The sequence below is a fragment of the Cheilinus undulatus genome, linkage group 6, assembly GCF_018320785.1.
Source record: "Cheilinus undulatus linkage group 6, ASM1832078v1, whole genome shotgun sequence".
Classification (NCBI taxonomy): Eukaryota; Metazoa; Chordata; class Actinopteri; order Labriformes; family Labridae; genus Cheilinus; species Cheilinus undulatus.
Window position 1 is genome coordinate 24,518,822 of NC_054870.1, and position 11,116 is coordinate 24,529,937.

The following is an 11,116-nucleotide window of genomic DNA, read 5'->3' on the forward strand; positions in this document are numbered from 1 at the left end:
AGCTTCATGGAATGGATTTCCATGGCTGAGCAGCTGCATGTGGGCCTCATATCACCCATCCAGTGCCAAGCATCAGATGGAGTTGTGAAGAGCAAACTGACAATGGAGTGTGGAGCAGTGAAACGTTCAGTAGCAGTCTTCATTTAGAGAACTCAATGAAGTTGTCACATTTAAGTCATTTCAACCCTTTAAAATTTTAGGAGATGAAAATTAAAAATCGTTTCAGTCCAGTGTTAGTCCATAAAAACTCCTTACATTTTAGTCAAAACTTCTGGTCAAAACATTTATTTTCTTTGCCTGAATCTGATGCAAATCATACATGTCTTTTATACACCCCACAAAACCTGGTATCCCTGCTCTTTACAGCTGAAAGGCAGAAGAGCCGTAGATTTACCCAACCTAATGGCTTGTGCTGTCTCATATTATGAATTTTCAATGTTTGACAAGAACTACATTGCATTTTAGTCTTGTTTTAGTCCCCCTGACAAAAAGTAAGCTTACTTTTCGTCAGAATTTTTGTAATTAAAGGTCTGTTTTCAGCTAGTGTCAGTATTGTCTTCCTCTTGGAAAAATATTGTCAGCCAAATACTTTTGTCCATTTAGTGTGCTTTTGAATGAATGCATCAAATAACATACTCCAGAACTTGAATCAGCATTGAGGAACATGCAAGTCTGGCCTAAGAATGGTCTGACTTGTGGGACTATACATACTGTATGTAGCAGGCAGACTACTGTATGTCTACACTGCTCTTCTATTGCTAACCCTGAGTACAATAATGCTCTAATAAATATCTTGATTTGTTATTATTTCTTAAATATATTTTAGGGGTTTAAAACAAATAAGCAAAAACAAACTGCAACTTATGTACTTGAAAAAGATAGATATATTTACATTGCACTCATTTATTGACTCAGGGTTGTACAAAGGGTTGAAAGATTAGCTTATCAATTCCTTATAGAGCATAAACATAGGCAAGAGTTTTTTTTTTTCGTGTTCATTAACATTAACATTACATAACATTACATTTTATTCTATCCTATTGCGTTTGAGATTTTAAGAGTCACCCGCGTCAGCAGGGGGCGCTGTGATGATTTTTACAGTATGTCATAAGCTGACCCAGAAGCATTACCTTCACACTGTTGACTCACATGCTGTTTGTGTTTGTTACTGAGCAGAGTTTTCAGTTTTTATCTCGTTATTTTCATGTCTGTCCGTCCTCCTCACAATTCCTGGTGACATAATCTTCAGGCTTCATCATGTCAGGGACGCTGCTGCTCAGACAGCTGGTCAATAAGAGACTGGCAGCGGCTGCGGAGGAGATCTTTGGGCTTGTTGAAAGGACGATAGCTGAGTATCAGGATGAAGCTGCCCGAGCCAAGAGGGAAATCTGTCAGCTGAGAGAGCAGCTCGAGAAACAAACAAAGGCCCAAGTGGCATTCCTCAAAACACGTGAGCATCACAAATACGTTAACTTTTTGCCTGTTGATACATTGTTTATAGCAAACGCAAGCTAAATTTAGGCTAGCCATAGTCTGGAGACAGCGAAGGCTCCATGGAAACTTTATTTGATAAACCTGTGTTTTGCATACAAATGTTGTAATAAACAAATAGAACATTTAAAATCATGTCCTTTGTTTTCATTAAAGTAGAGATTTTCAAATTACAATTACTTGCAATCGTTGTTTAATTAAAGATTAAAAATTCTACATATTCCACATATATCTCATGCAAAGTGAAATATTTCTAGATTTTTTTAAAAACCTTGACCATTATGGCTTAGAGCTCACAAAAAAACAACAAAAGTCCACTATCTCAAATGATTAGAATATCACAACACATCAGTTCTAAAAATGGTTTACAATACAGAAATCTTGCCCTTTTGAAAAAAATGTGCCCATTCATGCACTCAGCAATTGGATGTAGCTCCTTTTGCACAAATTACTGCACCTATGTGATGTATGGAGCTGATCAGTCTGTGGCACTGGTGGGGGGGGGGGGGTATGAAGTCCGGGTTACTTTGATAACAGCCTTTAGTTCATCTATATTGTTGAGTCTGGTGTCGCTCATCTTCCTGTTGTCAAAATGTTGTTAAATGCACCTGTATGTATCAATTACAGCCATAAGTAAATGCCAAATTATTAGTCAGTAGTCTGATATCTGTCATATGTGGAAGTAGGGGGGTGGAATGAAGTGAGGCGTATCAACCAGTATTGACACTGAGTATCAGATAACTTAGTGCATCCCTGATTGAAAACATATGAATAAAAATATCTTACTTGCACTAATACTAATGAAAATGTCATGCTCTTCTACATCCCTTCAGATCCTCCACAAGTCTCAGAGAACCAGCTTCCTTCACTTCAGCAATGTGACATCAAAGTGGAAGAGATCATCATCAGTGAGGAAACAGAGCTGCAACCACAGGTCAAAGAGGAACCGTTGGATCATGTGATCAGTCTGGACTTTTCCAACACTGCTGAAGTCGGACATTTTAAATCAGAACTAGAAACAAACTGTGAGCTGTCTTCATCTCATACTCCCTCTACTGAGAGTGTAAGTGAAAATCACCAGATGAGTGACTGTGATGGGCCATGTTCCCCACCTCACAGTTGTAGCACTGAAGGCTCTGTGGAGCAGGAGCAGCCACAGAAGAAGAAAAAGTCCAACTATTTTTTTGGTAAATACTTCTTATGTTTAACATCAGTTTGGAATAACTACAGAGCTAGCTCACTTGTGATTGGACAACTAGTCGTATAAAATCTGGGTTAGACAACTTGAAAAATCTGGGGAAAAACTTTAGATTTTGAAAAAAAAAAACATAAGAAAGCACAAAAACTCACATTCTTGATCTTACTGTGGTTTTCTCGCATTATTTTTTATTTTAGGTATGGATTTTGAATGTGTTCAGGAAATTCAGCAAGCACTTCCTGAACTGAAATATTCGAGGTTGATGGCTGTTATTGAATACTTGGCAACAGAGGTTGGAATCACAAAGACAGAGGACCTTGTCTATGTTGAAGAGGAGGACTTGCAGAGTCATTTGACGGCAGAGCAGTGCTGTAAAGCCACCCAAACGTTCAGAAAAAAAGGTGAGAAAAATACATCATAAAGGTTGTTTATGTTGTGAGAGGCACTTAATAAAGGGATCGGTATGGCCAATATATAAATCAAAGTGATTATACCTGTTAATGTTATTTAATATTTATTATAATGTGTTTATTTCTGTCTGTTTACAGTGTTTAAAGACATAAATCCTGTCAACAGTGGTGTGCATCATGAACAGACTCCTTCTCTTTCATCCGCGGACTCATTTTGCAAACGGCCACACCATCCTGGACCTTCATCAATAGGAACACTGAACTCATGGATAAACAATTTAGAAATTCCCTTTGACAAGTTGCCTGCTTCACTCTCTCAGGCTGTGGCCAGAGGAACAAAGGCATACCCTGCAGATATCAGAGCAATGGTGAGAGCTGTGGTGGACGTTATGCAGAAACACTGCCCAAACCCCAGCAAGAGTGCCTGCATAGAGGTGGCTAAAATGCTTGTTTCAAAATATCCAGGGGTTTTTTCAGACATGACAGAGGGAGGAGAAGTATCTGGGAAAAGTTTCTTCTCACTTGTATATAAGCTAAAGACACGAGTTGAACATGTGAACCGTGACAGTAAACATAAGACAAAGTGACCTAGTATGGAAACAAGGACAATAAAAGAAACTGGGATGCTAACAAAGGTGTCTCCACCTTTATTATCACCCCAGGGATTTTTTAGGTCATCATCTCTTGGCCTTAAGTAAAGGTTATGGACATAAAACTTCCATTGAGTAAATGTATCATTACTTCACGTATCTCAGTTGTTACAGCACATGACCCATCCATCCCCATTTCTGTTCAGCTGTCTTGTCAATCTAAGGTGAAGGATAATTAAAAAAAATGTGCAAACAATTTCACAAAAACCTTGTCTTTTGCTCTGGTCTATGAGAAAATACTTCTCAATTGGATGGGATGAGTTACAGTGTAGCAGTTCATTCATTTTGGGTGGATTTAACTTCCTTGATCGTATTTGCCCCAAATGATTACTCTGCAGCCATTACAGCCACCTCATATAAACCTTATTTATAGGGCTGATTTTTGTTTCCTTGGACACAGTTAAAAGGGTTCCACAAACCACTTTTGGGTCCTAACCTACCAGTTGAGAACCACTGGTATAGCTCAAGAAAGTTTAAAAAAAAAAAAGGATCCCCTATTACTGACTGATACACTTTTTTTTTTTTTTTTGTCCATAGCGAATTTGTTTTGAGTTGTGCAAATTAGGTTTAAGATAATTGTGCATGATACAGGACCACTATGAATAATGTAGAGCTTTCAGGAAAAAAAACACAAAATTTCTGATTTTTATCATCATTTGTATTTAGACAAACATTCAATACAGGTTAAAAAAATGTAAACTTGGAATTGTCATGGCATTGAGAAAAAAATGTAATAAAGCTTGTGTCAAGTTTCAGAGTAGTGCTTGAGGTAGCTGGCAGAAGCTTCAGTTGGAGAGATTGGGCACAGCTTCTGGTAACAGTTGCAGATCAATGCAGTGGCTTAAGGTTGCTGATAGAAGTAGCAGGTGGAGTCAGCAGCTCAGTAAGGCTGATGCTTCAGACAGACGCATCAGCTGGTGTTTGGCAGAGGCTGGTGTTGGAGGTTAGCCTGAATGAATCATTTTACTGAGAAACAAATGCATGAGAAAATGAATGAATTCAATGTTTTTCTAATGAGTGCATGCAGGCAAATGATTTTTCTACATCATCCTCCTTTTTAGGCATTTCTTATGGCAAAGTTTCCACTCAGTACAGATAATGATTAGGGAATTATACAACACGATTTTCCCAACATCTGCAACTCATCAGTTTTTGTTCAAAAGGTACATTTTAAGACAATTCAGTGGGCATGTTTTTCCCCCTTTTATAACATCTTGTACAATGTACGGTATTAGTTGGAGGATACAACGTCGAACGGAGCATTAATGATCATTATCTTTTGCAAAGCTGACATGCTTAATCCAACGAAAACAAGCTTACACCCATTACTAAAAATGGTAACTGCATAATATGACCTGATCAGTTATGCAGGAGTACATGCAGAGTTTTAGCACTAAACACAACCTTTAATTTTTTTCGCAGAGATAATAAAATGGACAAAATCAACACAAAGTTCAAAAGTCAACAGAATTAATTTACTTTGACAGTGAATGGTTCAGTGTGGTTGGTCGGCTCGGCATATGGGCAAGGAAGAGTGTCCCTGTCTGACAAGAGTGCCCTGGACAAGCAAGACTGTCATGGGCAGACAAGAATATCCTCGACAGACAATAGAGTACTGGACAAAGAGACTGACCTTGCCAGATGATTTTCCTTGCCATACAAGAAGGTTGAGGCTTGACAATAAAGTCCTGACCAACAAGAATGACTTCACCAGACAAAGAGTGTCCTCGCCATACAAGAGTTGTGGCCTGACGACAGAGCCCCTGCCAGATAAGAGTGTCCTGGTCAGAGGATCCATCTGCCTGAACACCAGCACAAGGCCAGGTGGCACAGGAACTGAATGGCGGGCCATAGTGTAAGCTAGCAGTACATTACCATAAGCAGAGCAAATAAAGGCCCATTGCCAGCATGAATGCTTATACTTTAATTACCATTATCAGAGTGAAATATAAGGATCATTGCCAGCATGAATGCTTGTGTTTTCATTATCATCAGCAGGGTAAATTAAAAGGTCAGAAGCAAACATGAATGCTCATAATTTCATTACCATTAGCAGGGTAACATAACAGGATCATTGCCAGCATGAATGCTTGTATTTTCATTACCATTAGCAGAGAGAAGAAAATGGACAAAATCAACACAAACTTAAAAGTCACCAAAATTTATTTACCTTGTCAGTGAGTGGTTCAGTGCGGTTGGTCAGCTCGGCATGTGGGCAGCGAACAGTGTCCTCGCCTGACGAGACAAACAAATATTACTTTTTACTCCAATACAGCAAAATAAAATATACTGACGTCTGTATGTAAGCTTAGGCTTAAATGCTAACAGTAAAAGTAATGAAAACACACTCCAACAGCCAACATAGTCAATGTTAGCATTAGCTTTAGCCTCATTAGCTTATTTGGCTATGTTGATACATTAGCTACATTTAGCATTAGCTAAATAAATACTTCCTACTGTTGATTCAGGTCAATCCTGTCCTGACAGAGGTGGTGTATCACATTGGTTATCTGAGAGTGGCAGTCTGCAGCCAGACCCCTCTCATATTTTTTTCCAGGCACACATTCACGACCCACTTTTGGGTCATTACCCACCAGATAAGAACCACTGCTCCAAACAACTTGGATGGGTGTGGGGAAAAAACTAAAATAAAATCAGTCTAAACTGCAATAATAATAATTGACAGAAGTTTTAGTCTGTGTGAAAACGGGATTGATGATGTAATTACATTTATTTTTAATTTTACAAAATTAAATGTGCAAATGTACTCTGACATTTGCCATAAAGGCCATTTAATCTGGAAATAAGATAGGCCTATGTTGTTCATCAACTATGAAATTGTGTCCAAAAGAAATATCAGTTGTAAGTTTAAATACAGTTAACTGGCAAAACCATGTACATTCAAATAAACCAAGTGGAACAACTGATAAGAGAGTGTGACTCTCAACCCTTACACATGCTGACCTTCTGAGGTCCTACTGATACTAGGAAATCATTTAACAAATTACCACCTTACTGAATATAATTAAAAAGCTTAAAAGTAGCAGTGAGCAAATTAAACCTCATGAGGCATTGGGGGGATTTCTTTCCATTTGTACTGAAAGAGATTAAAAGGTGTTTTTTAAGGATTAATGGTGACATCTGGTGGCATAGTGAAGTGACACCAGACGTTTTAAAGTGAGGCTGAAGCATTAGCAGAACACCTCAATGTCTGAATCTCTAATTTTTCCAATAAAAGTCCCATAATTCTGAAGGAAAGGAGTAGATCTTTTACTTTGAAATAAGTAAATAAATACATACAAACCCAGAGATTAAAAGCAGTAACTTATCTTGGTGTGCTACCATAGTAGATCCACATTTCCATTTAAAGAGTAATCAAAAGATATTGTATTTGTGACATTAGACTTGCACATCTTTAAAGACCGACGTGAACTCAGATTTCATAGAAGAGGTGGTTTGATTCATCGGTCATTTGGAAACACTGTGCAGTGGTAGCAGAAGCAAAGTGCAGGCACACAAACTTGTGCATTTTTTGCAAAATTTTTATGTTAAAATTAATGTAGAAAAAGGTAGCCCCAGAGGGAATTATACTGGTGTAATCAAATTTAAAATCTTCAACATTTTCACTTTAAACAAAATCAGTCCCCTCTAGCAAAACTTCAACAGCGTGTCATGATTTCCACAAAATGCATGGTATGCAGTGCCTCAGAGGCTAAACAATGCAAGGATACAAGGACAGACTGATTTTAGAGTTTTATGATAAAAACTGAGCAATTTGTTGTGATTAAACCATTATATTAAAGGCTGAGAAATGATCTGCCAGATTACTGAAGAGTCTGACTAAAGCTTGTACCTCACAAATCTGCCAATAAGTACAACAAAAAGACTGAATCCTGCTTTTAAACAGTAGCTTCACCTTCATGAGTGATTCATTTTTTGAGTGAATCAAAAAGTAGCAGTTAATTGATGCATTATATAGACATGCAATATTGTGACTTTTGTTGCAGAAATTTGAGATTGAAAACGGAGAGGTATTGTGCAGTGCTTCTGTCCCGCTACTCAACAGCTGCCGTAAGTTCACTGTGCTGTCATATACTATTGCTGTTTCTGATAATTAAACCCTAGTGTTGAATCTTTCAACATAAATTGAAAGAAAGTCCCAATGCTATGAGTATCCAGCCAACCATCAATAAAAATAGGGAGTTTTTCAGTTTAAATAATTAATAGGCCTACATACAGGGAAAGGATGCCAGAGCTCTGATGCTTATTCTTACTGCAACTGGTGCCTAACATATAAGTTTAAACTTTCACTCTCAACATTTACGGCACCAACTTTGTATATGCTTTTTCTGTCATTTTAAGCCGACACCAAATTCGCATTTGTGGAAAAATCCATGAAACAAACAATAGAATTTTTTTTCGAACCTGGAAACCTCCTTTCGCGCCTTCCTGCCTACTGAAATGCGCCGCCTCGTTTTGCTCTGATTTACCCAAAGATGTAACATGGCAGGGTGTTTGCCGCGGTCTAGGTAGACCAAGGTAGGCATGTGTTTTAACCGGCTGTTTCGGACGGTATACTTGACGAAAGCATAAAGTAAATAACTGTTTGTTTTGATGTATGTTTCTTGTTTTTTGACAGAAACAAATAACTACCCCATAAAATTGAAGAAGCCCTACACAAACACCTACTCAACGACAGTTACTCCTTGGTTTTAAACCTTTTTTCTTCCGGGGCACATCCAAGAACGAGTCGGAAGTAACATCATATCCATAAATGCACAAACAGACGGTGAAAACGTGCATTGGTTGTAAATATTTTTCCTTTTGTTTGAATGGACCGATAGTCAATTTATGGAGCCATCCTCTGCAGCAGGGGGCGCTGGTGAGCCTTAACGACCATAAACAGGAACCAGATTCTCGGGCTGTTATCTTGTATTCGTCTTTCAGGTTCAGCATTTCACAGGGCTTCGTTATGTCGGTGAAAACTCAACGAACTCTCTGTAAGAGACTTTAGGCAATAAACTGCCCACCAAAAAAACGACTGCACCGGCTAAAGAGGGAAGAACGCAGAGCTGAAAGTGAAGATATCAGGTAAACAATAATAGAGCAGCATAATGACATTTTTCAGTTATATGTAGTCTCATCCACAGGTCCTTATGTTCTTTGTTTTCTACAGTTCCTGTGTATTTTGTTGAAAATTCTTAAAAGTGAGTGAGGGACTGAGAAAGAAGGAGGATTTGTGTGAAATACATGCATAGAGGTGCTTGATTATGCAGGACGGAGATTTTCTAATGGATGGTGTCATTTTTGAATCTCACAACTTTATATGAGGAGCTGAAAAAGTTATTATCAATAATAATTGGTGTTGATTTTTATAAGCCAGTGGATTCATATAACTTGAAGACATTGTTCTTGGCTAGATAGTACGTGGAGATTTTAAAGTGAATAGCATGTGTTCTCTCTGTCACTTAGACAACCAGCTGGCCTCTGAGGAACCGAACTTCACACATTACAGCAAAGTACCATGAAGGAGGAACAGATCCTGGAGGACGCAGAGATGAAAGATCATCCACAGGTGAAAGAGGAACAGGAGGATCACTGTATCAATCCAAATGTGGAGGCTGATGCTTCAAACTGTGCTGAAGTAAAACTTCTCAAATCAGAACCAACCAGTGGATGTGAGCTGTTCCCCTCTTCCAGTAGTGTATCTGTGAATGTAACAGAAACATTGGACAAAAAACAGATTGAAACTGAAGGACCGTCTTCCCCTCCTCACAGTCATAGCATTGAAGTGATTGTGGACATGGAGCAGCCCTCAAGGGATGAAAAAAAATGCCGCTTTTGTGGCAAACATTTCAGGAAAGACTCTTTTCTTATAAGACACGTAGAAAAGAGTCACAAAGGGAAAAAAGCCTTTAAATGCCTGAAGTGCAGCAAAGAGTTTGATGCAAGGCCAAACCTTGTTGTGCATACAAGAATACACACAGGTGAAAAGCCATTCAAGTGTGATTTTTGTGACAGAACGTTTGTGCAGAACTCAAGTCGAATCGTTCACATGAGGGTGCACACTGGAGAGAAGCCATATTTTTGTAAGAACTGTGGAAAAAGTTTTGCCATAAGCAAACATTTAAAATTCTGCAAAAAACAGAATAACAGTTGCCAGAGCCCACCAGTAAATGTGACAACACAGGAGGATATGAAAGTGGAGAAACGCTTCAAATGCTTTGGATGCCAAAAAGAATTTCAATATAAGTACCAGTTTGAACAGCATTCCAGAGTTCACACTGGTGAGAAACCTTTCCGCTGTGAGGTTTGTGGCAAAACCTTCACTCAGAGCTCCAGTCGTAATGTTCACATGAGGCTGCACACTGGAGAGAAACCATACTTCTGTACAAAATGTGGCCAAAGTGTTACCCATCAAGCACATCTGATATACTGCACAGGTACACAAAACAAACGCAAAAAAAAGTCTTTTCGTTGTGAAATGTGTGGAAAAACCTTTTTCACTAATTCAGAGCTGAAGGTGCACTTTGAGGTTCATGAGCAATGGAAACGATACATTAGTGAAAAACAAGAACCAGAGATAGAGGAGAAAAAACCCATGGACAAGTAAGGGAACAACAGAGGATCTCTAATAACAAATAGTTTATAAAAGATAATTAATAAAAGAATACTCCAGTTTTTAGGAATGGTGTGTTTCAGCCACAATATGTCATGAATGGAATATATTTTTGTCTTTGTTGAAATGTAGTTATATGAGAAAATGCACTGAACAGTGTGTACAGACAAAGGCAAATGTTTAGATGATTTCACTGCTTCACCTTAACCTTTTTTATTTCTTTTTAAATTTTTGGAGTGGTATCAATAAACTCTTCCAAAGCTGTGCTGTATGGACTCCATTTACATGTTATGAAAATGTTTGATTGAAATGCGACACAGGTTGGTTAAAGCAGCCATACCAGTTAAACTATCAGTGCCTTTTAAAGGTATTTTTTTTCTTTTTATTCCCAATAGAAAAATATTTTTCTGCACTTAACAATTTTAATCCTTTAATTTTTGTTTTGGAGCTTCTGTTTCATGTAGTTCTGTTTTATTAAGAGGTCAAGAGTTGAATAGGTGCATTAAACACATTAAGTACTACTGCCATGTGACCAGAAAAGCATTTGTTTCTACTTGACGTGTAAACTGTGTGTTGCTTGCTTTCATTAAAGCTGGTGTAATATTCAATTGATGGAGGAATCTCCATTGAGGTCCACTCAAAAAATGTTTCATCTTTGCAGCGTAAGCACAGCAACTAGTCCAATTAAAGTCTTTGTGATATTTGTAGACATGATGTAAGAAATCTTTAACAATCAAAGAATCCATGA

The 11,116-nt window shown here is 38.1% G+C and overlaps 2 protein-coding genes and 1 long non-coding RNA gene across 4 annotated transcripts; 2 read left to right on the plus strand and 1 right to left on the minus strand.

Moving 5' to 3' along the window:
* The first annotated feature begins 1,144 nt into the window (after positions 1-1,144).
* Positions 1,145-3,818, plus strand: LOC121510757. Its single transcript, XM_041788971.1, has 4 exons — positions 1,145-1,450; positions 2,325-2,678; positions 2,887-3,090; positions 3,238-3,818. Exons 1-4 carry the CDS (start codon positions 1,258-1,260, stop codon positions 3,684-3,686), a joined length of 1,200 nt encoding a protein of 399 aa, XP_041644905.1. The 5' UTR covers positions 1,145-1,257; the 3' UTR covers positions 3,687-3,818.
* Positions 3,819-3,936: 118 nt separating this feature from the next.
* LOC121510758 lies at positions 3,937-8,503 on the minus strand. 2 transcript variants are annotated; one of them, XR_005991987.1, is made up of 4 exons: positions 8,439-8,503; positions 5,920-5,984; positions 5,383-5,512; positions 3,937-4,715 (listed from the first exon to the last, which is right to left on the minus strand). It is a non-coding gene; the product is annotated as an uncharacterized LOC121510758 (long non-coding RNA). The 2 variants fall into 2 exon arrangements; XR_005991986.1 differs by having other exon boundaries at positions 8,175-8,452.
* Positions 8,504-8,699: 196 nt separating this feature from the next.
* On the plus strand, positions 8,700-10,914 carry LOC121511357 (zinc finger protein 239-like). The gene is made up of 2 exons (XM_041790006.1): positions 8,700-8,840; positions 9,222-10,914. The coding sequence occupies exon 2, from the start codon at positions 9,274-9,276 to the stop codon at positions 10,360-10,362; it is 1,089 nt and encodes a 362-aa protein (XP_041645940.1). The 5' UTR covers positions 8,700-8,840; positions 9,222-9,273; the 3' UTR covers positions 10,363-10,914.
* The last annotated feature ends 202 nt before the right edge of the window (positions 10,915-11,116 follow it).